General features: G+C 38.7%; 3 protein-coding genes and 3 long non-coding RNA genes across 8 annotated transcripts; 2 read left to right on the top strand and 4 right to left on the bottom strand.

Annotated features, from left to right (window-relative positions):
* Window positions 1-704: 704 nt before the first annotated feature.
* LOC146714802 (uncharacterized) lies at window positions 705-2,964 on the bottom strand. Its single transcript, XR_014918862.1, has 3 exons — window positions 2,780-2,964; window positions 1,895-2,069; window positions 705-1,320 (listed from the first exon to the last, which is right to left on the bottom strand). It is a non-coding gene; the product is annotated as an uncharacterized LOC146714802 (long non-coding RNA).
* On the top strand, window positions 2,477-5,855 carry LOC146714801 (uncharacterized). Its single transcript, XM_085451125.1, has 5 exons — window positions 2,477-2,558; window positions 3,439-3,533; window positions 3,649-3,749; window positions 4,595-4,750; window positions 4,821-5,855. Exons 1-5 carry the CDS (start codon window positions 2,521-2,523, stop codon window positions 5,274-5,276), a joined length of 846 nt encoding a protein of 281 aa, XP_085307251.1. The 5' UTR covers window positions 2,477-2,520; the 3' UTR covers window positions 5,277-5,855.
* A 358-nt stretch (window positions 5,856-6,213) lies between these two features.
* Window positions 6,214-7,374, bottom strand: LOC146714800 (uncharacterized). The gene is made up of 2 exons (XR_014918861.1): window positions 7,182-7,374; window positions 6,214-6,765 (listed from the first exon to the last, which is right to left on the bottom strand). It is a non-coding gene; the product is annotated as an uncharacterized LOC146714800 (long non-coding RNA).
* Window positions 7,375-11,744: 4,370 nt separating this feature from the next.
* On the bottom strand, window positions 11,745-15,448 carry LOC146714799 (uncharacterized). 3 transcript variants are annotated; one of them, XR_014918864.1, is made up of 4 exons: window positions 15,385-15,443; window positions 13,698-13,826; window positions 12,782-12,877; window positions 11,745-12,185 (listed from the first exon to the last, which is right to left on the bottom strand). It is a non-coding gene; the product is annotated as an uncharacterized LOC146714799 (long non-coding RNA). The 3 variants fall into 3 exon arrangements; XR_014918865.1 differs by lacking the exon at window positions 13,698-13,826 and having other exon boundaries at window positions 15,385-15,448; XR_014918863.1 differs by lacking the exons at window positions 13,698-13,826; window positions 15,385-15,443 and having other exon boundaries at window positions 12,782-13,679.
* LOC146714798 (uncharacterized) lies at window positions 15,227-18,346 on the top strand. Its single transcript, XM_085451124.1, has 5 exons — window positions 15,227-15,497; window positions 15,781-15,872; window positions 16,055-16,155; window positions 16,551-16,706; window positions 16,803-18,346. Exons 1-5 carry the CDS (start codon window positions 15,349-15,351, stop codon window positions 17,226-17,228), a joined length of 924 nt encoding a protein of 307 aa, XP_085307250.1. The 5' UTR covers window positions 15,227-15,348; the 3' UTR covers window positions 17,229-18,346.
* Window positions 18,347-20,486: 2,140 nt separating this feature from the next.
* LOC146714797 (uncharacterized) lies at window positions 20,487-23,266 on the bottom strand. Its single transcript, XM_085451128.1, has 4 exons — window positions 23,026-23,266; window positions 22,696-22,787; window positions 22,238-22,382; window positions 20,487-22,013 (listed from the first exon to the last, which is right to left on the bottom strand). The coding sequence occupies exons 1-4, from the start codon at window positions 23,144-23,146 to the stop codon at window positions 21,883-21,885; spliced, it is 489 nt and encodes a 162-aa protein (XP_085307254.1). The 5' UTR covers window positions 23,147-23,266; the 3' UTR covers window positions 20,487-21,882.
* Window positions 23,267-23,516: the final 250 nt, after the last annotated feature.

The raw sequence follows: 23,516 nt of genomic DNA, 5'->3' as shown, positions 1-23,516 counted from the left end.
CTATTGAGATAGGATTTTGGCAGGTAATCAACAGCTACTGCCTAATACACATCAAAAGATTTATATAAATGTTACCATAGAATACATTTGTTATTTTTCTGCCTGCAAAATGCCTCTATAATAAACATACAGTGTTATTTATTGCTCACAGTAAGTAATACTGCATTTCATAAAAAGAACATCATGCCAACAGTTAAACGTGGTGGTAGCAGTGTAATGGTCTGGACTGCTTTGGTGCTTCAGGATGACCTGCTGCTGATGAATCCATGAATTCTGCTCTCTACGAGAAAATCCTAAATGAGAATGTCCAACCATCAGTTCATCCCATCCCATGAAGCTCACTTGTGTTATGCATCAGGACAATGAACTGACAGCAGCAGGTCCACCTCTGAGTAGATAAAAAAAAAATTAAGGTTTTGGAGTGTCCGAGTCAAAGTCTGGACTTAAATCAGATTGAGTTGCTCTAAGATGCATGACCCTAAACAGGATGCTAATGCTTGTAAACCCTGCAATGTAGCCAAAATTCCTCCACAGTGATGTAAAAGACTCACAAACGCTTGATTGCAGTTTTTGATGCAGTCCAGTTATCATGTTTATGGGGAATGAATTACTTTTTTTTGCAGGGTATATTTAGCTAAGCAAAGCAAGGCTACTCAACAAGAACCCAAGAATAAATATACAGAGCTACAAATGAGCACAATGGGTTAAATTCAACAATCATTGCATTTATTTTTAAACAAGATGAAAGCAGAGCATTTATGAGAATCAGCTGGAAAGTCAAGATAACTAAATATTAACCAATGATTTCATCACTTTTTTTTTAGGAACATTGATATTCATGGGGCTGCTGCGTAACCGTACATTTGTTGTCAGCTTTTGGTATTTCAACTACTAGTAAGTTACACAGGCTAGCAACGAAACAAAAAGAGAAATAAAAAAAAGAAATGTTATTATGCCCCATTTGTGCATCATTTACAACTTGTGATAATAAATTAGTGCTGATGTCTATATAGGTATGATAAAAGTCTTAAAATCTAAAGGAGGATACAAAAGTGTAGAAGAGAACCAAAGATCAAAGATGACACAGTCCCAGCTAGCAAAGATGATGCATTGCGTCCTTTGGTGTATCACATTCCAGTCCTGAGGTGAATCTTTTGGGTGGAGTTAAGTTCATCGATGATGATATCTGTTAGCCTCCGTGGACCTTCGCCACCATCTGCACCACAGACGAGGGTTTGATCCCATACTCTGACAGAGATGCAGAGTCATCATCCAGCGGCTTTCCTGAGACAATCAGCCGGAATTCAGCCATAAGATATCCTACACACACACAGGAGAGCGAGAACCTCACTAAATATTTAAACATGTCTCAAATAATTATATCATGTCTCTGAACACCACTGAAGGTTGTTATTTTTAAGTTGCACTCAGACAGCACATGGCTGTGGCCACTGCTCAACTAAAACTAAACTTAGTGTGAAAAACATTTATTTCACCCGCTTTATAAACCAAAGTGTGCTCTCACAGTTTGTGCGACGAAAACACAATAACAGTGAGCTATCCAGTTGAATGTGTGTTTGAAGTTGTGTCGTATTATTGTGCTTCGTGATTTTTGCACGACACAAAAACCTCACATAACAACAAAACAAACTGAAACTGACACGGAACATAATGAACACCAAACTGAACCGAAAGAGTTTTGACAATAAACACTTGATACAGTTTAAAAAAGATATAAGATTCTTGAAATAAATGAGGACATTTGAATGAGTCTGTGTCATTTGTGTCACTTGATTTTCATTAGATTGCAACACGATCGCTCGACACATAGCTTCACTACTATTTCTTCTCTTTATAGTTTCTCTTTTGATATGTTTTGAGTTTTTGGGCTTACCTTTCTTTGGAAACAGTTGCGCTGCTTTCATCTTCAAGTCTTTCACGGTCTTCTGCTGCTTTTTGGAGTGATTTAATTTGATAACCCCCAACTCACCTGCAGGTGAGCGGACGGACAAGCTGTACTTGCACATTGTGTTTGTCTGGTGTGTGAGTCTGAAGAGCTCCTTCGGTTTCTGTTAAAGTCAGGTGAGTTCAGAGTGTATTAGTCACTGAGATGGGCTGTCTCTAAATAGTTGTTCACCTCATAACAAACCCTTTATCAGACAAACATACGAAAAGATCTCTTAGGAATCCAAATGTTAGCTAAGTTCTATATCTAATTTAGTTTCGCTATCATTTTCTTAGAGTTAAAAGAAATCACTTTCTTTCTTTATGATTAATTTTAACGTGATGTTGGGTTCACTTTGTTGGTTTGATAGTTTGTCGTCATTGTTGTTTATTCATAGGCCTGCTGTCTGTTCACCTTTTAATGTTTTATTAATAGCTTGCACATTAAACTGTATATAATAAACAAATCCGGCCACACGTTTGTGTTGACGTCACTCAGAGTCAGCTGTTACTAGGCTCATCGCGGCGCCACACGTCTGTTGACTGCACCGTGCGTGTCCCGCAGCAGGATCGACGATGGCCTTATTCACCTACCTGGCCGGTCTCCCGCACAGGTAACACTCAGCGTATTCACTCACTCATGCGCGTGTTACTTTTGGTTACATGTTCAATACTCTGATTTCACTGGTAACGACTTTTTGTCATGGTTAGAAAGTGCGGACCGGAGAGTTCGCTCTTTACTTCGATCATTTAGAGTCTGACGGTCTGACGTCACAGTGATCCTAAAACATAAAGCCTGTGATTAAAAACATAGTACTGAAAGTTCAGAACTTACTGTTACCAGGGCTGGAGTGGTAATTTGGCACACAGGGAATTTCACAGGCAGGGCGATGGATCAGTTCAAGGGCCCCCGAAGAGTGAGCAGCCTATTCGTTCATTTTCATTATCGACACTGTGTCGTCCAATAAAATATCTTTACGCAACCGGGACCTCCCCTACCTTCCCTGCGCGCTCCGGCGCTCGAGTTTAGTGTGGAAAAAAGTTCTGAAAAGATGGAGCTGAGAAACTGAAACCGAAAAATAAAAAAGAACTAAAAATAGATGCACAAAATATGTCAAAAGAACAGAGATATTATCTGCAGGGGTGCTGTTGAGGAGGGAGAAATTAAAGAGCTGGAGAGACGTCATTAAGATCCAAGGATCTTACTAAAAGCCGAAGTGTGGCTTTAAATTATGATATGCGACATTTCAGTGTAATTGAGAAATAACCCAGCAACAACCAATCTGATTAAAACCTGCTTCAATATCTCAATGCCTTTTTTTGTAGTTTTTTTGGCCCATTCCCACTCCGAAATCACTCACTCACACACACACACACACACACACACACACACACACACACACACACACACACACACACACACACAGCTAAAACTCGGAGGGGGGGGGGGGTTGTCTCTTTGAAGTGACACTGTGCTCTGTTACTGTTTCGCAGACTGATGGCCTCAAATACTTTAACAAAACAGGAGAAGTGTTACAACCCTCTCGACCTGACATTTAAATTTGTCGATAGAGAGGATGATTTGGACTGTAAGTATTACTTGGGTGCAGCAATAATGAGAATAATTACAATAATAACGGTGAAAATCATTTTAACCAACGTCACAAAACATTTATTCTTGAATTTGTGTGTGATTGTTCTCAGTTTTGTGTGAAGGCTTCAAATCTCTCAGAGCTCAGATGTCCTGTGGTCACGCTGTGACCCCGACCTCTCTCACCAACTGGTGTCGCAGGTTGTTGGAGCAGGTAGGCCACTAAAGGTTGACTTTGTTAAAATAGATAAAATAAAGTCAGCATAAATAACAGTGTACCTAAATAAATAAAAGCAGAAGGCATCGGGCGTGGTACCAGGTTTCTGATTTTGGGATAAATTAGATATTAAATTAATCTTGATAATATTTTTAATCCTACCACAACATACAAGCACACACATGTGTAAGTGATGAAAATAATACCTGATCTATTATCACATCTTGTTTTAAACATAATACACAGCAAGCGCTCTTTACTTGGTCTGCAGACACATCACTCAACAGTGTGTACACAACATTTTAGGGCCTATAATCACCTCGTGTTCAATCAGCACCTGTGAAGCACTTCAAGAAATCACACATCTAAGAGACTGATAAACCGTGCTCTTCTAAACAACCTTACAGCCACTTTTGTTTCCTTATTCTTTTGCATCTCACAAGTCTTTGGAAACAAAAGTACCAAAAACTAGATGAGCACCTAATGAAAGCCTGTATCAAAAATATTAACCTGAAACCTGTTATTTTTATCATATACTTTAGATTTCAGTGCAATGACTTACACCTTGTCCAGCTGTGACATTTTCAGTGTTTTATCAAACCACTGCATATCTAGCAATGCAGGTATTAGCTACAAGAAAAATTTTGCTAATGATAAATATAATTTCTTTTATTAGCTAATAAGTTAATGAATTACAGAGCATGTCTTACCCACAATATGGTATTTATTGATTAATGTGAGTTTAACTGAAACAACAAAAATCCAGCTCATCAAATTGTTTTGTGTTTTGTTTCCAACATGTGAGTCTAATAATCCTTTTACGTCTCATTATTTCAATAAAGGGTGACAGCAGGTTTGTGTGTGGTGCGTTTGGTTGCAGTGCTGAGTGGACTTTGGCAGAGGTTTGTAAAATGGCTCTTCTGGACCCTCAAGAAACCGAGTACTTCAGAAAAACCCTGGAATTCAACGCTGCCAGGCAGATGCTTATCACCCGATTTGTAAGTGTCTCATTAACATATTATATTTACTGTAAATTTGTTATTATTGTTAAATGTCATTCTCTTGTAGTGTCCTGGATGCGGATCCGCTGTGACGAGAGAGAATGGATCAGATTTGAATGTCCTCTGTAAAGTGTGCACATCAGTAAAAGGACAGACCTTTGAATTCTGCTGGCAGTGTTTGAAGGAGTGGAAAGGTGCACGGCCTCGGAAAGACCGCTGTGGAAATCGTGGCTGCTGCAACCAGTCACTAAAGACGCTAAAAGAATGCCCAGATATCATCTTTGATTCAGTGAAGGGTGTCCATGGGTGTCCCTCTGTCCGTGCCTGTCCCACCTGTGGGTTGCTGTTGGAGCACAGCAAGAGGAATTGTAAATCTCTTGTTTGTCCTCGTTGCAAGGTGAAGTTCTGCTTTGTGTGCCTGAAGATCTTCACCGAATGCACCACAACAAGTGGCATTTCTGCACCTTGCTCTAGTGGTGTAGCTCCCAGACAGACATCGATACCTGTATGGCAGAAGAAATAATAGTAACAACACAAGGCCATCAAACTTCACTTTGTTTTGGTGTGAAAGTGCCTTGGAGTTGATGCACTTTAAACTATATCATAATTATATTAAAAAAAATAACTTTTTGCTCCCACATTTACCTAGCAACTGCCAGAAACCAGTCAACAATTCCCAGAATTTCACTCTGACTGGAGATTGCCAGGTCACTGAACTTATACTAGGTCTGCATGGTTAAGCTACTTCCAGTATCCACTTGTCAACCAGTCAGGAAATAAACATGTTTCATAGAAACCTGTGGTTGGCATTTATCTGTAATAATATATCATGTAATATAATGCTAAAGAAATGTTGTAGTTTGTTGATGAGAAATTTCCTACCAGATGTGTATTATGCCTGATTTGTAAAATCTCAAAAATACATTTTAAATGTGAAGTTAAACACACATTCTTTCTTTTTGCAAAACCTTGTTGGGTTAAAACAAAAGTTAAGATGTAAAACATGCAGCTCATTTAAATAAATTGTCAAAATGTTGTCATTTATCATGTTGTGCTGGGTAGGTGATACCAGTTTTTGTTTTAATTAAAGAAATAATCTCTTTGGGTTTTTAAAAAAAATTATTTACAGTTTCAGTTTGTTTCAGTTTGATTCCAGTATTTGAATTATTTTATGGAGATTAAATGATTTTTAAACATTTTTTATTCACTTACATATAATTTCCAGTTGGTGGAAATTGGGCGAAAAGTCCTTAAATGTCTCAAATACAAATCACTGTACATGACGGGCCTTTATCATGAGTATCAGGCTTTTATGTATCATTTTGTATAATATACATGACAGTCTGACTCTGACTCTCTGACAGTCTGAAGTAATAGGCTACAAAGCAAATCAGAATTTTATTTCTTGCGTAACTTGCAACTAACTAATCTAAAAGTGCAATCCAGTCCATGACAAGTACAGTGGTATATGTTTGTTTTTATTTACATCACAAAAGCACAAATGATAAAAATCAGTACATGATTTACTTTCTTGAGGTTGTTCTGTGTGCCTTTACATTTTCTCATTTCTTGGTGGTTATCATGTGGCTAATAATATTGCCACATGATTGATTTATTATTTATAATCTTTGGCTCTGAGCACAGAAGCCCATGAGGTGGAGCATTTAATTTCCCCGGTGTGTGCACCCTTACATTTGTTATTGGTGTCCCACACAATTTATCAACAAAAATAAAAGAAAAAGAGAAAAAAGAAAAAAGTAGCTAATGAATTGTTTACACCCTGAGAAACAGCTCGAAATAACTGCACAGGTTTAACAGCGTACAAAAGCATTTTTGTCCTTGGTCTGTGTTAAACGGTTGGAGCTCGACGATGGAGCTCAGTCAGCCTCCGTGAACCTTGGTCACCATCTGCACAACAGAGTTGGGCTTGATTTTACAGTCTGACAGCGACGCAGAGTCGTCATCCAGTGGGTTTCCTTCAACGACCAGACGGATTTCACCCAAATATTTCTCTACACATGGAACACAAGGAAAACAGAAAGTTACTCCGCAAGCCTTAGAATAAATAAACAGGCTACATGTCCCCGCATTAAAGGTTTTAACGCGGGCATTAAAATACTGGACTTATTTAAATGCCTCTGTTAAAGCCGCATCGCAGAGAACAGCAGTTCAGTTAGTAACACTTTCACTGTCTGTGCTTCCGGACAGTCTCCAGGTTATGGACCAGCCTCGTCAGTTCCACGTTTATAATGTTTCAACAACTGACAACTGAACTGATCGTAATTCTAAAAATAATTTTAAACATACAAATCATATTTCACAAATCACAAAAAATACGCAGCATGATTTAAATGTATTGTTTTGTTGTGTAACAGATTGCTACAGTGTTTATTTTTATTTTTTCAAATCTTGTTTTAGGTTCGCCTACCTGTGGAAAACGCTTTGAGCGCTTCCTTCCTCAGCTGGCCCACCGTCGGTTGTTGCACGGGCAGCTGTTTGGAGTACACGCTGACTGTTTTCATCCCGCCTGAAGGCGAGACAACAGCGACATCATATCGACACATCGTGTGGGGGAAGCTGCGAGCTCCTTTCACTGTCTCCGTCTGAATGTTATGCGCAGTTACGCTAAATTTTTATACAGCAGACCCGGAAACATGCGTCTGAAATGGTTTGTTTCGCTTTAAGAAGGAAACAGTAATGTAAACATGCCATTTATTTATTTGTTTATTTATGAGAATAAAATAATGTGGATGTTATTGACACTTAATCCAACTAAATCGGCCTACAACTAATCGATTACAGTGTGAGGGAGTAACAGAAATATAAGAGTGAAAGTTGTTGTTGTATTTGAATTGGACTCATATCGAGTTGACCGACTCTTTGGAATCACTGCACAGGTTAATTCAATATTATCTCCTGTGAATCACAGTGACTTTAATCTAAAACACTGTATATGGTCTCCTTATGATTTACAAAGCAAACCTAAACCAAGAGCTTTGCGTTAGTCTTTAAATGAGTCTGCGGGTCATGTGTGGACATGAGTTACACAAGTAAACTGTTCTTTATCTTGTTCGTGTTAAACCATTTTATTAAAAACAGTCTGTAAATCTGCTTTTTCTATCACTTATATCTCAATATCATAATATCGTTTCAGAATTATAAAACGGTAATTGCGCAGATGTTGCAGTTGCGCAGTTCTGCCGATAGTAGTGAAGCTATCAGATAAGTAATGGAGTGTCGGTGTGTCAGGGGAGTCTGGCGTTTCTCGTCTTTGATTTAGAAGAAATCACGTGATTATTCACCTTCACCGTGTGGTCAGCAGTTTTTCTGCCAATCGATCAGACATTCGCTTTGAAGCAGCGGGCTTAGTGTCGCTTACAGGATTTTATTTATCCATATATCACGTCTGCACATCCTTTAATGTTGTATCTGTCGCTGCGTTTGGTAGCCTATAATAATCTTATTTCCAGGCATTGGAAGATATGGTACTCCACTGCTTCAGTAAATAGACTCCAGCCCACACAAGTCTTCTCAGTTCACCGCTGTTCACGTCATTTCAACAACTGCTACTCGAGTCTCGCTGTGATAATGTCCACATCGTAAGTGGATCAGTCACAGCTCTGCTGCTCAGGTAAAGCACGATGTGGTCTAATAACTACATTGTTGATGTGCATATTAGATCGGACTGCCTGGTTATTGTTTTAATATTTTGGAGGATGGAGGTTTTCTAACGATAGGAAACTGCGCACCAGAGAGCGCATCCTCTACCCTCATCTCTCAGTCACGTCTTTTAAAATGCTGAAAGGCCCTTTGTAACAAATGCTCACCACAATACAGTAGAAAATGTACAGTTGTTTATACAGAGAGATGGTGGTGTGTTGTAAGAACGTCCTGGTCCGAATCCACCTTCAGGCTGGCCTGCGACAGGCTGGTGCTTTGTTTATGTCTATCCTGCGTTTCACTCCAGTTTTGCTGGGGACCCTGAATTGAATAAGTGGAAGGGAACAGATGGCTGAACTATGGAGCTTTTCATTCTTACATATGAATGTAACTGAACAAAATTTTAATTTTTTTTATTTATTATTGTTTAATCTTTCTTTTTGTCCCTGGTCATGCTGTTACCCATGTGTTTCTCATTAAGGTTGGACAGGCCAGGGCACACCTAAAACCCATTTACAGTCATGCATGTCAGTGGACTCTGGAAGGAAGCCAGATTTTTGAGTAGCAGGGAGAACATAAAAACTCCAGACTGGTGGATTAAAACCACGGACCTCTATGTATGAGGCATCGTACTAACATTCTTGCAATGCAGTTCTGAAACATGCAAATAAATATTCAGTTTCATTAGATGATACGTTAAGAAATGATACAGAATTCTGCTGGAATTATCTGAGGGAAGCATCCACGACCTCTTTGCTGCAGTCAGTCTCTAAAACAGGGGTGCCCAATCCCGGTCCTCGAGAGCTACTATCCTGCAGCTTTTAGATGCATCCCTACTCCAACACAGCTGAATCAAATGGTTTGATCTCTTCAGCATGCCATCATGTTTGGCAAAGGCCTGATAACAAGCCATTCACTTGATTCAGGTGTGTGGGAACAAGGATGCATCTAAAAGCTGCAGGACGGTAGCTCTCGAGGACCGGGATTGGGCACCCCTGCTCTAAAAGTACTGCCTTTGAGTCTGTGAAGGGAGTCCATGTCCCTCCATCCATGCCTTACTCACCTGTGGCTTAGTGTTGGGACACAGCCAGACACATTGCAAATCTCTTTGTTTGTCCTCAATGTAAGGTGAAGTTTTGTTTTGTGTGCCTGAAGACTGAATGCGTGACAACAAGTCAAATATCTGCACAATGCTCCAGTGTGTGGGCCGCCAAACAGACCTCTATACCTGTTAGGCAGAAGAAATGATGGAAAAAGACAGCAGCCTGCTGGAGCTTTGTTTTCTTTGCGTGTAACGTAATTTCCCATACTGTGTTTCATGTCCTTCTCTGGTTATAACATGAGGTCAGATTTGGCATATGTAATCATTATTGGCTTTTGTTGGTGAGATATTTTGCTGTCACATGTGATTTTTTTTTGCCTATACTGCTTTTAGTTTAAGTCACAAGGACCATAACAAGTCTGAAACTTTTCATTTATTCATAAATCTGAAATATGGTTGAACCTGCATATACTTTATGTATGCATTCCTTCATTTCAGTTTAATTCCAGTTTAATGAGATAGTATATTTTACTTAGTTTCAGTTATTTAAAGCCATAATTAAAGCCTTGTTTTTCCAGCATGAATAGGTTGCGGATAAAATTCCCCACAGATCCACCTTTATCCTAAATGCTGGTTAAGTGGCACAAAGAGGAACATTTGCTGCATTGTTTTCAGCAGAAGGGTATTACAGAAAATATGCAATAAGATTTAAATATGCAACCGAAGATGACGCGTAAACCAGAAAATTAAAATAACTTTCAAACATATAAATAACGCTCATCATAATGCCTGCTAGCTCAGTTTCGAGTTGAATCACTTTATCAGGCATGATGCTGTCATTGAGATGAAAACTGGAAACTACCTAATACACCCGCACCAATGTGTGTTATGTAACCAGAACAATGTTTGGTTTGGTTTTTTTGCTGTTTCACATCCTGGTTGTCGTGCCAAATGATAGGTATGAGTGGATTCATCAGTAATCTTATTATCATATCATTTTTTTATCCAGTTTGATACACATTCATAACACCACAATGGCAAAAGTAACACAATAACCATTTCAATCTCTCCAAACAAGACAATAAATCCAGTTGATAAGCCAGCCCAGTGAAGCTGATTGGTAGATCGGGTACTTTCCACAACTTTGGCTACATGGTGCAAGGTTCCAAAAGTAGAGTGATAAAACCAATAAATGCACAAAATAAGATATTAAACCTGGACTCGCTGCAGAACTAACACTGATTACATAAAATAAAATGTACAAAATAATCCTGGCTGCTAATCTGCAGTTGCATGAGTTTTCGTAGCTGGTGGAGAGAAACCGAAAGTGATAACAAATAAATAAAAAACAATCTAGGGCATTTCCTGGTGTGTGCAGACAACAGCTTCTGTGTTTACTTCTCATTCTAAACCTGAGAAGGATATCAGGTGAATGGTGATAATTCAGAGAAAACTGAAAGGACAGCTGAAAGAGAGGGACTGAGAATCTGCTACAGCAGAGAGAAGGGTTGTTTTGGGACTGCAGTGAGGAAAGAGAGTCACAGAATGACAAAGCTGAGTGCGGCACGAGCTGAGTAATGAAAAAGGATTCAATGTAGATGCCGCAATCAAAGAAACAAAGGCAACAAATGTCAGGGTGCCGCGAGGGGAAAACCCAAGCCATATTGAGAAGTGTGTTGAAGACAACAGAATCAAAACAACAGCAAAGTGGCAAAAATATATATTTGTGCAGGTAAAAAATGGCTTTACTATGATATGAGGTCTGCCCAGTTAAAGACAGATCAACATGTTTAGGATCCTCCCACAGATTTCATTTATGTTCACATCAGAGGACCGTGAGGCCTCAAAAGCTTCATTTTATGCACTGTCTGCTTTGGGTTGAACCACCAGCCTTCTGATTAGTAGATGAACTGCTATACTGCATAAGCCACCAGCAGAAACTGGTGTGGTAATAATATTGCCTAACAGCAACTGCAATCTAAAGGCAGCACCCAACAGTCCAAAAGGAAACTGTGGCTGGGTGTCATGGCAGAGACTGATGAGGAAGCGGTCCTGAGCTGTAGCTGGATGCTGTTCTGATCCCAAGCAGACAGAATAACCCCACGGTTTGCATTTTCACCTTTAGCTACCAGCCAGCTCTTCTTCATATTACTCTGTATATCAGGTATGTGAATTAGAGCAGTGATAGGTGGTGCCTATTAGAAACAAACAGATTTTTAATGCCTGCGTGTAGCAGTGTGGAATCTGTAGTATACATGGACTATTGAGATTAGTTTTCAGAACACAGACTGTAAAAAAAGAAAAAATCTTTTATTATTGAATAAGATGGAAAAATATCTCAAATGATATACATTCATAGTTATTTTTGATATACCAACAAATAGCAAGTTACACAGGTTAGCAGGGAAATAAACACAAAATACATTATTACGTCCTAATTATTCATCATTTACAGCTCATCATAATTAATTAGTGCTGAACTCTAAGCAGGTATGGGAAAAGTCTTGAAAGAGCCAAAGATGATGGTTTTGTCCTTTGGTGTCTCATTTTTCAGTCCTGCTGTGAGTCTTGTGGATGCAGTTGAGTGCATCAGTGATGATCAGCCACCGTGGACCTTCGCCACCATCTGCACCACAGACGAGGGTTTGATCCCATATTCAGACAGAGATGCAGATTCATCATCCAGCGGTTTCCCTGCGACAACCAGCCGGACTTCACCCAGAAGATATCCTACACACACAACGCAGGAGAGAGAGGAACCTCACTAAGTATAAAGATGTCACAAATAATTATATCATGTTCCCTGAACACGACTGAAGGTTGTTATTTTTAAGTTGCACTCAGACAGCACATGATTGTGGCCACTGCTCAACTAAAACTAAACTAAGTGTGAAAAACATTTAATTCAACTGTAAAAAACAAAACCTCAACAACACAGTTTGTGCGACTTACTGAAACAGCAACACAGTACACAGGAAACGTGTTTGTAATTGTGGTCATATCTGTTAACACAGCCTATCTGAGCTGGCTTGAGCTCACATGTTTACTCAGACTGAGATGTCCACTTGAATGTGTGGTTGAAGTTGGTGTGTTGCATTATTGTGCTACACAAATACCTCACATAACAATGACGCCAAACTAAATCGTTCTTAACTATATTATTATTACCAATAAAATTAAACACTTCATGTAGTTTTTTTTTAAAATATATAATTTAAAAGATTCATAAAATAGGCAAAAACATTTGAATGTAGGCTTACAACAGAGCCATGTGATCACTCAAGAAGTAATTTTTCTCTTTGATCTGTTTTGGGGTTTAGGCTTACCTTTCTTGGGAAACAGCTTCAGCGCTCCTTTCTTCAGGTCACTGACCGTCTTCCGCTGCTTCTTGGAGGGGTTTAACTTAAGAATCCTCATCTCCCCTGCAGGTGAGAGAACAGACAAGCTAAACTTGCACATTTTGTTTGTCTGGATCGTGTGTGAGCGGTACGAGCTGCTTCAGGTTATGTTAAAGTCAGAATGGGCGTGGGCTGAATTTATAATTGAGATGGCTTTTTCCTTTTAGGTGGGTTGTCCCAAATAGCTGTTCACAAAGACTAGCAGCAGCAGCTTATATGAGCCTACAATGGTGACTTTATCAAAAAGCCACACCAACAGATGTGTTTGGACTGTTAGGGAAGTTCCACATCTAATTTAGTTTCACTATCGTTTTAAATCGAGTTATAAGAAATCGCATGGTTTACTTTTGCCACACATTATGTTTACACTGTAGGGTGGATAGTTTACATCAGCTGAACGGACAAACCCAGGGCTGGACTGGGACAAAAAATCAGCCCGGGCATTTTGACTAGAGACCAGGTATTATAGGAAAAGCCATAGAGCCTTTGAATGAAAACAAACGCTGTTGTGACAGTGATGTACATTATCTTGTTGGTATAAATGAATGCCTTCTATACATTTTACATCAGATGACCACTTTGGTTGAAAGATTTAGATAATTATTTATTAAAAGCGAGACATTTTAAATGAGAATAAGGAAGAAAAGTATTTATTTTTGTCCCCCTTCCCTGTTAATGCCCTACCTGGCCCCCTGGCATAACTTTGCTAGACCCGCCCCTGCACAGTTACCAGCTGTCAGCTACTTAGAAAAGGATGCTGGTGTTATTTGTCTCTCAGAAACAGTTCATAACTTCCCTTCAACTCATTCATGTCACCTAAAAGGTAAACCTGTTTGTCCATCACCTGTTCAGCTCTGATGATTCAGTAAGGACATCTCCTGGTTTCATCTTCATGTTTCCTCTCACCAGATAACCAAACCAACATCATGACCAGCAGCTTTACAGCTGTGGCTCCAGCAAACATCAGCTGGTCCTAGAAAGTAATATTAAATAAATTATAACAACAACTGATCAAGCTTAAACATGCTGTTGTTGTTCAGCGTGAAATCTGCTGGCTTCCTCTTTCTGGTGCAAAGTGGGCGATAAACAAACAAGAGAGAAAAGCCGATTAGCTGATCATTGATCAGTTTGATGATTGAAGTAGCAACAGAAGAGGGAGGGGAGAGGATGAGCGAAGAAGAGGCAGCTGTGCAGCATAAAAACACAGAATAACTCCAGCTTTGTCTTTTTTTTCTATTCTAGCTGAAGTACGGGACAAATCGTGTTCCTTTTCACCTCAATACCATGTTATTCTGTTTGTCTGTGACAAGATTGCTTTTAGAGCCATTGCCCAAGCAAGGAGGAAGGTGCATATTGTGTGCATATTTAAAGACAAGATCCAGAAAGCTATTCTTAAAGGTTTATTATGGCAATGAGGTGAATGGATGGATGTGTGATTTTGTCTAGACATTCAAATAAGAACACACAATAACAATTAAGGATCAAACCAAATCACAGTGCTATCATGCTACTGAAAGGATTCAGTAGATCACTGAATCTACTGAATCTACACTAATGCATCCAACATCTTAGCATTTCCATTTCTTTAAAGTTATGGCTCTGGTGTAACACAACCAGGGGGAGGGAAGATCTATTTACATTGCATGGCAACCAGATATAAGGTTAAACAGAGTCATCTTTGTTTACCTTCTCTGGTGAGGAGGTAAAAGCCTACCAGGCCAAAGTGGAATTATAAAGACTCCTGGGTATTTCCAACAGCTGGTGCTGGTGTAAGGAAGTTGGCCATCTCCCTGTACACCTCATCCACCTAACACACTGCATACTGTAATAGCCACACCCTTTTTGCACATACTCTTATTTCTTTCTTTGTTATTCAGATATTTATCAGTAAGTGACTTATATGTATGTATATATAGCATATATTGTGCTATTTCTTACTTCCTGTATTGTCTGCACGCTCGTGCAGTAAAGAGAGTGTATGTTGTAACACAAGACACAAAAAGAGAGCTGATTAAGTTGTCTAACTAACTCATCTACACCAGGCATGCTGTAGGATATGTAGCAGCACTGAGGAGGTGGTTTGACTCGATTAAAAAATAAATCAAAAAAGGTATGTCGACTTTTTTCATTTTTCATTTTCAACTATTTCGAGTTCAATCTCGAAACTTAGAATTAGTTCTCAAAATAATTAAAAATTTTTTTTCAATAAAATCAGGACTCGTCGTAAAAACCAGCAGGCAAGGCTAAACTCGAATTTTACCAACGACAGAGGTGCGGCCCTGAAAACAAACACACACACACACACACACACACACACACACACACACACACACACACACACACACACACACACACACAGTGGGAGAGAGAAAGAGATGGGAGGGAGGGAGGAGTATCGCTGCTCATATTCACCGCAGAACAACACGATTCTTAGTCGACCGCTGGATATACTCCCGTGAACAGATAGTGCGCAGTGACAATAAAAGCCAAGCCAGATGTTCAACCGGACCACACCTTTGTGTTCACCTCACCAAGATTCGGGTGTTGCTCCGTTCATCAACGTGCCAGATGTCTATTACATGTATCCAGTGTGTCCCGCAGACAGTGCGCCGATGTACTTGCCCCCGCCTTTGCTGCTGCACAGGTAACAACTCAGGTTACATCTGCTGCTCCGATTCCACTGCTAACGATTTTTATGCTCTGACTTTGCGTTACGGTTGTAAACTGCACAATGCGATAATTCAGTGTCACAGTCTGACATCACAGTGATGCTGAAACACGAAGCCGCTGATGAAAAACTTTATGTTAAGAAGAAACGCGAGCTGTGTGCAAGTATCAAAAACTGCGCAACACTGCAGCTCACACACTCTCTTTTTTGAAGTGAAACCGGAAGTGTTCATTCTGATCTGTTTGTTGTTGTTTCGCAGTGTGACGCCCCCAAGCGTGCCAACAACACAGAAGTGTTACAACCCTCATGACAAAACACTTAAATTTGTCGATGGAGAGGATGATTTGGACTGTAAGTGTCACGTGGGCACTTTTCAAAGTGACATCGAACAGATTCACATTTGATATAGAATTCATGACAATAATTAAATACAATAATTTTACCTGTGCTCACATTAGTCTAGGTTAAACAAAACGCATTAGCATTTATTCGCGTGTGACACTGATTTTTTGCTTGTGTGTGATTGTTCTCAGTTTTGTATGAAGGCTTCAAATCTCTCAGAGCTCAGATGTCCTGTGGTCACGCTGTGACCCCGACCTCTCTCACCAACTGGTGTCGCAGGTTGTTGAACCAGGTAGGTGACTAAGGGTCAGCTTCATTAAAATAAAAAAATAACAGACAACATCAGACACAGTGGCAGAATTCAGATTTTAAACAGGGCAGAGTAGTTTTGCCTGTGTCTTGAAATTACAGAAGTTAATGTTTTTAATGCTACACGCACGTGAATAAATCAAGAAAACAACGCCCAATATATCATCATTATTAGTATTATTTTCCTGTGGATTGGATTGGAACGATACTATTTCATTTGTTGATAATATGCAGTAACCCTCACACAACATAGTGTTTATAGTTTTATTAATCAAAGATTAACCTAAAGATATTAACTGCAATTCCTGAGATTGTTCTCTCGTTTGTTTTCAACCCCTGAACTGTATAAATAACGCACCTTTCTATATTTCAATAAAGGGTGAAAGCAGGTTTGTGTGTGGTGCGTCTGGTTGTAACGTCGAGTGGACTTTTGCAGAGGTTTGTAAAATGGCTCTGCTGACGCCTCAAGAAAATGCATATTTTAGAAGAACCATGGCGTTCAATGCTGCCAGGCAGACACATACGACTAAGATGGTAAGTGATTCATTAACATATATATTTCATGTAAATGGAGAATTGTTAGACATTTCATCATGTATTACATATTGTCCCACCTCTGTCTCCATGTAGTGTCCTGGCTGCAGATCCACTGTGACGAGAGAGAATGAATCAGATTTGAATGTCCTCTGTAAAGTGTGCACATCAGTAAAAGGACGGCCGTTTGAATTCTGCTGGCAGTGTTTGAGGGAGTGGAAGGGTGCACGGCCTCGGAAGGACCGCTGTGGAAATCGTGGCTGCTGCAACCAGTCATTAGAGACACTAAATAAATGCCCAACTATCACCTTTGGTTCAGTGAAGGAGTGTCCCTCTGTTCGTGCCTGTCCCACCTGTGGGTTACTGTTGGAGCACAGCAAGAAGTATTGTAAATCGGTTCACTGCCCTCGATGCAATGTGTCATTTTGTTTTGTATGTCTGAAGAGCTCCGGTACATGTTTGATAACCAGGTGTATTCTTGCCCCCAGACAGACCTCTATACCTGTCTGGCAGAAGAAATAATGGGAAAGACACGAGGCTGTTAAGTTTCACTTTCTTTAAATTAAGAGTGTCTTTTCTAAATCAATGTACCATGCTGTGTTTTTTAATTCTCTGCTTTAAATGTCATCGCATTAAAAAAAAAATGATGGTAGTGAGAAATGTATTACCAAATATGATCTTTGCAGCTGTGTCATGTCTGAACTGTAATGATAAATCTGATAAATGCCATTCATTCATAAACTTAGAATAAGGTTAAACATTCTGTGTGCACATCCTGTCCTCTGGTTACTTACATATATAACACATGTCGTCTCCTTATCACACATTTTGTTTGTTTTGCAAACTACGTGATATTAAATCTGTTTAGAACAAATGTTTTGTGTAGGAACCCTTGTTTTGTTTAATCAGTGTCAATGCTCTTATTTCCTCTAAACTGTTTCGAGCAAATGTGTCTTTTAATAAAACTTTGTTATGTTTAATTAAAGTCATTGTGTAAAACATTCAGCATATTTAAGTTAATTGTTTCATTTTCGAAATTAAAAATAAAAATGTGTCTCTGAGGAAGAAAAGCTTGCAACATCATATTTAATACAAGCCTGTAGATTTTTTTCTGCCTTTTTTTTCCTTAGTGTAAAATGAACACTGTCATGTAAAATGTGATTTTTTGTACTATACATTGTTAAAAAAAAATATGGTCCAAATGAAATGTTGATTTGAAAGTTAAATTAATACAGTGACTGAGTTAAAATGCAGATTTTTAATTATTATTATTGTTAGGTTAGTCATACAGTCTCAGGAAGAGAAGGCTTCATCACTTTGTGCTGTTGAGTTGGGGAATGCAGGAAAACCTGTTTTCATTCTGTTCTTCATTTATACAATATAAAATATTTAACTCTTAATCTGATTAAAGTTTAGCTGTTTGAAGGTTAACTTAAATTCCAAGTTTCAGTGTGAATCCAGGGATATCAGTATATTTTTTACTCTTTTTAAATGATGTAAAATCATTGTTAACGTATTGACATGTAAGTCACAGCATGTATTGCACTGAGGTAAACATTTTACAGAAGAATTTCTATCTCTATTTAACATCCAAGCTCTGATATGTAATGTTCCAAGGAGCAAAGGTGTCTCGCTTTTTCCCCGGACATAAAGGTTTACTAGGCTAAATAAAATAAAATAAAACATCAATCATCTTTGCTTCCAGAGTCCCACTGCTCTACTCTCGCAATGGTTGTCCACACCTGCTTCAACCTCTCCCTGACATAGGTGGTGCTACTTTTTGCACCAGGTTTGCTGATCTTGATCTTTGGAAAATAGCCCGAGCCCTTTAGACTTATTGCCAGGTTGTCAACCCAAGCTTTTCATCTCAGGCATCCGTGATAAAGGCCTATGAGTCCGTGATACGCATATCAGTTAACCATTTTAAACTTATGTGCTTGTGTTGCCGGCATGAGGTCCTTTACCGCTAAGGAATGGATCAGCTCCAGAATGATCTACATTTGAAGCAAGTTGTTTCCCTAAGTGAGTTTAAATAAATGCTTAAAATTTTAAATCGGCAAAGATCGGCATGCAAATTTTTAATGGATAAATTATCTGACTACTATGTGAAAATGTTTTGGGACTTTTTTCTTTCTATTTCTATGTTGATGATCTGTAAACAAAACAGTTAAACTTAAGCTGAAACATGTAAATGATGCTCATCATAACACCTCAATTTCAAACACAATCATTTAGCTGAAAACTGTAAACTACCTAACAACTAGAAATTGCCCGTATCAGCGTAGCCAGAACAATGTTTGTTTTGTTTTTTGCTTCTTTACATCCTGGTTGTCGTGCCAAATGATGGTTATGAGTGGACTCATCAGTCCTAGTTTACAAACATTCAGATTAAATAATTTTAACATCCAGTTTGATGGACATTCAGAACATTGCAGTGGCAAAGGGAACACAATAATTCCCCCAAACTCACCAAATAAAATAATAGATCCAGGTCATAATGCGACACAGCGTCACTGGTCAGACCAACTTTGACTACAAGGTGGAAGTTTACAAAATATATAGTGATAAAACCCATAAATCATCAAATAAATAAATAAACCTGGACTCTCAGCAGCACTAACACTTTTATTATATAAATCAAAATCATATAAGTGCTGATCTGCAGTCGTATGACTTCTTGTAACTGGTGGAGAGAAACTGAAAGTGACAAAAACAAAATAAACAAAACAGTTTTGGGGATGTTCCCTGGTGTGTGCAGAGGTCAGCGTCTGTGTTTACTGCTCAAACCTGAGAAGGATAACAGGTGGGAGCCAAACAAACAGAGTACAGATAATTCTGGGAAAACTGAACCTTTAAATTTGTCTTATTATGTGGTTTCACTATGGCTTAAAGTTTAGCATCTTGTTGCTTGCTGGGCAAGATCTTCTAAATTCACATAAGCTAAATGTGAAGAAGCTGGTGTGAGAATCAGCACCTCCAAGTCTGAGGCCATGGTTCTCAGCTGGAAATGGGTGGAGTGCACATCAGCACCACTAGTCAGGGTTGAGCTGCTATGTTGAGGGGAGGACTAAGTGATGGGGGAGCAGAGCAAGAGATTGACAGGCAGTTTAGTACTTTACTGGTTTGGTGTGGTGAAGAAAGCTGAGCGTAAAAGTAAAGCTGGTGATTTACATGTTGATGTATGTTCTTCCCCTCACCCGTGGTCACAAGCTGTGGGAAGTGACTGTAGAATTAGACTGTGGATACAAGCAGCAGAGTTTTTTTGTGAAGGATGAGGGCTCAGCTCTTGAGATAGAGAGGTATTATTGTTGTTGTTATACTCTTTCTTTAGAAATATTATCATCATTTTCTTGGACTCATTCAATAATAAATGCTGGGAATTCCACTCGTTTTTTAGGGCTGGAATGAAGGCTATCAAATACACATGACAGTGGTTTGTAGAGAGCCAGGGGAAATCCTGTGTTTAAAGTAGTTTCACTATCACTTTCTCTTCAGACATTTAAAATAAATAACATGAGTTAATGTTAAATAATACTGTGTAAAAGCTGAGGAGCATTACATGGTTTATCCACACGTAACCAATGTCGCACCTTGTAATATTTTACTGAGTATTAAAGTCTTGTATGTGTAAATCTAAAACATAACATTCATTGTCAAATCTGATCCCTGGATTTGAACAAGTCAGCAAAACCTCATTTGATATGAGCCTGTGGATTTTCCTTCCTTCCTGCAACATTTTGCTGAGATCCCATATTGACAAATGAAAATGATCGTGTAAAATGAAATATTTTATAATACTTTATTTTTTATAAAGTGGTCCAATTGTGCCAATTGATGGGTCTGTCTAACACAACCCCTCGCTGGAACGAGACAATTCTATTACAACAGCAAAAGCAAGACGCAATTTACCAGAGCTCTTTGTGTTACTCGTGCACGAGGGAGAGAACTGGACGAGCGCCGTTCCTTCGCTTGACACCAGTGCTCTCATCTGCTCCCTCGTAACACTGCTCTTTATTGAGGTTACATGAATATGCATAGGTTCATTAACATATGACGCCTTACACAGATATACATGTGAACAAAGAATACCTTGTCTGTGTGCTGTGTAGGTATATGTGTGTGTGTTGGTCAAGATGTGACCCTGTGAATAACTCCCCAAAATCTGCTGGCCTGGAAGTCCAGCAATTCATCTAAACAAAAGGTACTTATACTAAACAGATACAGAGTAGGTGTCCTCCTATAGTATAAATCAGTAAGAGAAGGTATGACCTCTCTCATGACCTGAAGATGTGTGTGCATGCCAGAACACTCTGGAAAGCACACAGTCTCTACAGACTACTACAGATCAAACCTCTATTATTATGCAATCGATTATAAAACTCTAAGCATATATGAGTAGAAATTTCTAAGCATAAATGACAATCAACAATATAAACCTTACGCCAATGTTGATTTAGAAGTATTTACAGGAACAGCTAAAGTTGTACAATAATCAAGTTAAGGTGGAATCAAACAGTTTAAATAAATATGAAACACGTGAACATCACGATGCTTTTTGGCTCAGTTTAGATTAAAAATATTAAACCTGATTTCAAAATTATTTCAAATGTTGTCATTGACTTAAAAATGGTAAACTACTCAACATGCAGACATCAGTGGTATGTGAGCAGAACAATGACATTTGATAATGTGTATTTATTCATGCACATTATAAATAGCAAATATAAAATCAGTCTTTTTTCAGTATGTACTTTTTGGAGCTTGCTCTATATACAGTTACATTTATTCTGATTTCTTCCTGTGATGATAATAATCGGAGGCTCCTTAATTATTGTTTGTATCCTTTGTTTCAGATATGGGATGTGTATAACATCAGTGAGAGGAGAAATTCCTAATATTCTCAGGCACACACCTCTGACTGTGAGAACAGAAGCCCCAGAAACTTGTTTGGAAAAAAAATGCACCCCAATTAATCATTATTTACTCCATATGATATTGAATTAGTGCTGAGTATAGGTATGACAAGAGGCGTAAAATGCAAAGAAAGCGCAAAGGAGAAGGAAAGCCATAGACGCCAAGCTTCAATTAGAATTATGCGTTTTGTTCTTTACATGTATTTATAGTTCGGTGAATCCTGTAACTTTGATATAATCAGATGAATTGATGATGGACTCCTTCATCCTCCGTGAACCATAATCACCATCTGCACAACTGAGCCGGTTTTGATTCCGTATTTTGTCACTGGTGCAGAGTCGTCGTCCAGTGGCTTGCCATCACTGTGCAGCTTGAAATCCTTCTCAGTGCATCCTAAACACACATGACACAGAAAGAGATGACTAGACTAAATATAGCTACAAATATGTCATAAATAATTATATTACGTTTCCTGCATTATTCATAACATAACATAACTTCATAACATTTTATAAATTTTTTAGTGAAATTTTTTAAGACATTTGAATATAGAGTCATTAAGCACTGGTAATTACAATTTTAACGTATTTATTTTTTGTTTTTTTTAGGTTACTAACCTTTCTCGTTGAGCATTTTCTTCACTTTCTGTTTGAAAATGCTCACAATCATTACTTGCAGCTGCATGGCGCACAGGAGCAGCAGGTATCTCTGACCATTAGCCATGATAATGGAGATTTCACACATTGTTTTGGCTACCACCATCTGAAGGTTATGAGAGGTGATGGTTAGTACTTTTGTTAAACAGCACTTAACACATTTACTATACCACATATCATAAAAAATAAAGCACAAATATTTTAGAAACCTTTTCAGTGAGTCCTCTAAGTGCAACCATTTTGAAATGGAGTGAGGAAACTCAGTTCATGTTTTTATACCAAAATATTAAGTTGAAATACGTGAATTATAATTTATTCCATGTAGTATTAAATTAGTGCTGAGCACAGGTGTGACAGGAGCTGTAAAATGTAAAGAAAGCTAAAATAATGATGGACCCTCCATCATAAACGTTTCTCACCATCTGCACAGCTGAACCGGGCTTGATTCCACATTTGGACAGTGGTGCAGAGTCGTGGTCATGTGACTTTCCTCCATGATTCTTCGTATATCCTAAACACATATAACACAGGACAGAGGGGACTTTACTTTGCAGCCTTTAGACTAAATATAGCTCCACACATGTCATAGATAACTGTACCATGTTCCCTGCATTACACTGAGCAGAGGTTATTGTTGAAAGTAAAGGTGTCCAGTTTAAAATGATTAAAAATGGTTTAAAACACCGGACACAGATTAACTGAGTATTGATAATTTCATTTTTATGTATTTATTTTCAGATTTTATTTACCTTGGTTGACGCGCGTTTTCAACACTTGGTTGAGCTCACGCAGGGTCGCATCTGGCAGCTGGTTCATGTGCAGGTTCACCCCCCACCTCTGGCTCACAGGCAGTACAACGGCAGCAGACATCGCTTTGTTTAGGAAGTGAGGCTGCGATCTTTTCAGGTTCTCAGTCTGAAGGTTATGTGAGGTGACGGTGTGGTCACGATGTTTATAACTTCGCCTGAGGGGCGGGGATTGCCCGTTAGTTGTTTCGTTTTAACCAGGAAATAACAATGAACAAAAACATATGAACAAGGTATTGATCTCGTTATCTGCGAGAATACTGTTTGTATTAATAACACGCCTTTAAAATTGTGAAAGCGTTTTTGCGTCTTTTTTGTGTTGCTTTGCACGCAAACAGTTTCTAAGTTAATAACAAATACAATAAACAACAATCAACCACTAAAAACATTTTCTGTTGAGGAACGCAAACGAATGATTGTAATGTGACGTCTTT

Source organism: Copadichromis virginalis, linkage group LG3, assembly GCF_057382275.1.
Source record: "Copadichromis virginalis isolate Kocher_CV1m ecotype Utaka linkage group LG3, C_Virginalis_male_GT1.1, whole genome shotgun sequence".
Lineage (NCBI taxonomy): Eukaryota > Metazoa > Chordata > Actinopteri > Cichliformes > Cichlidae > Copadichromis > Copadichromis virginalis.
Note: the sequence above shows the minus strand (reverse complement) of the source record. Positions and strands in the feature narration are given on the sequence as shown.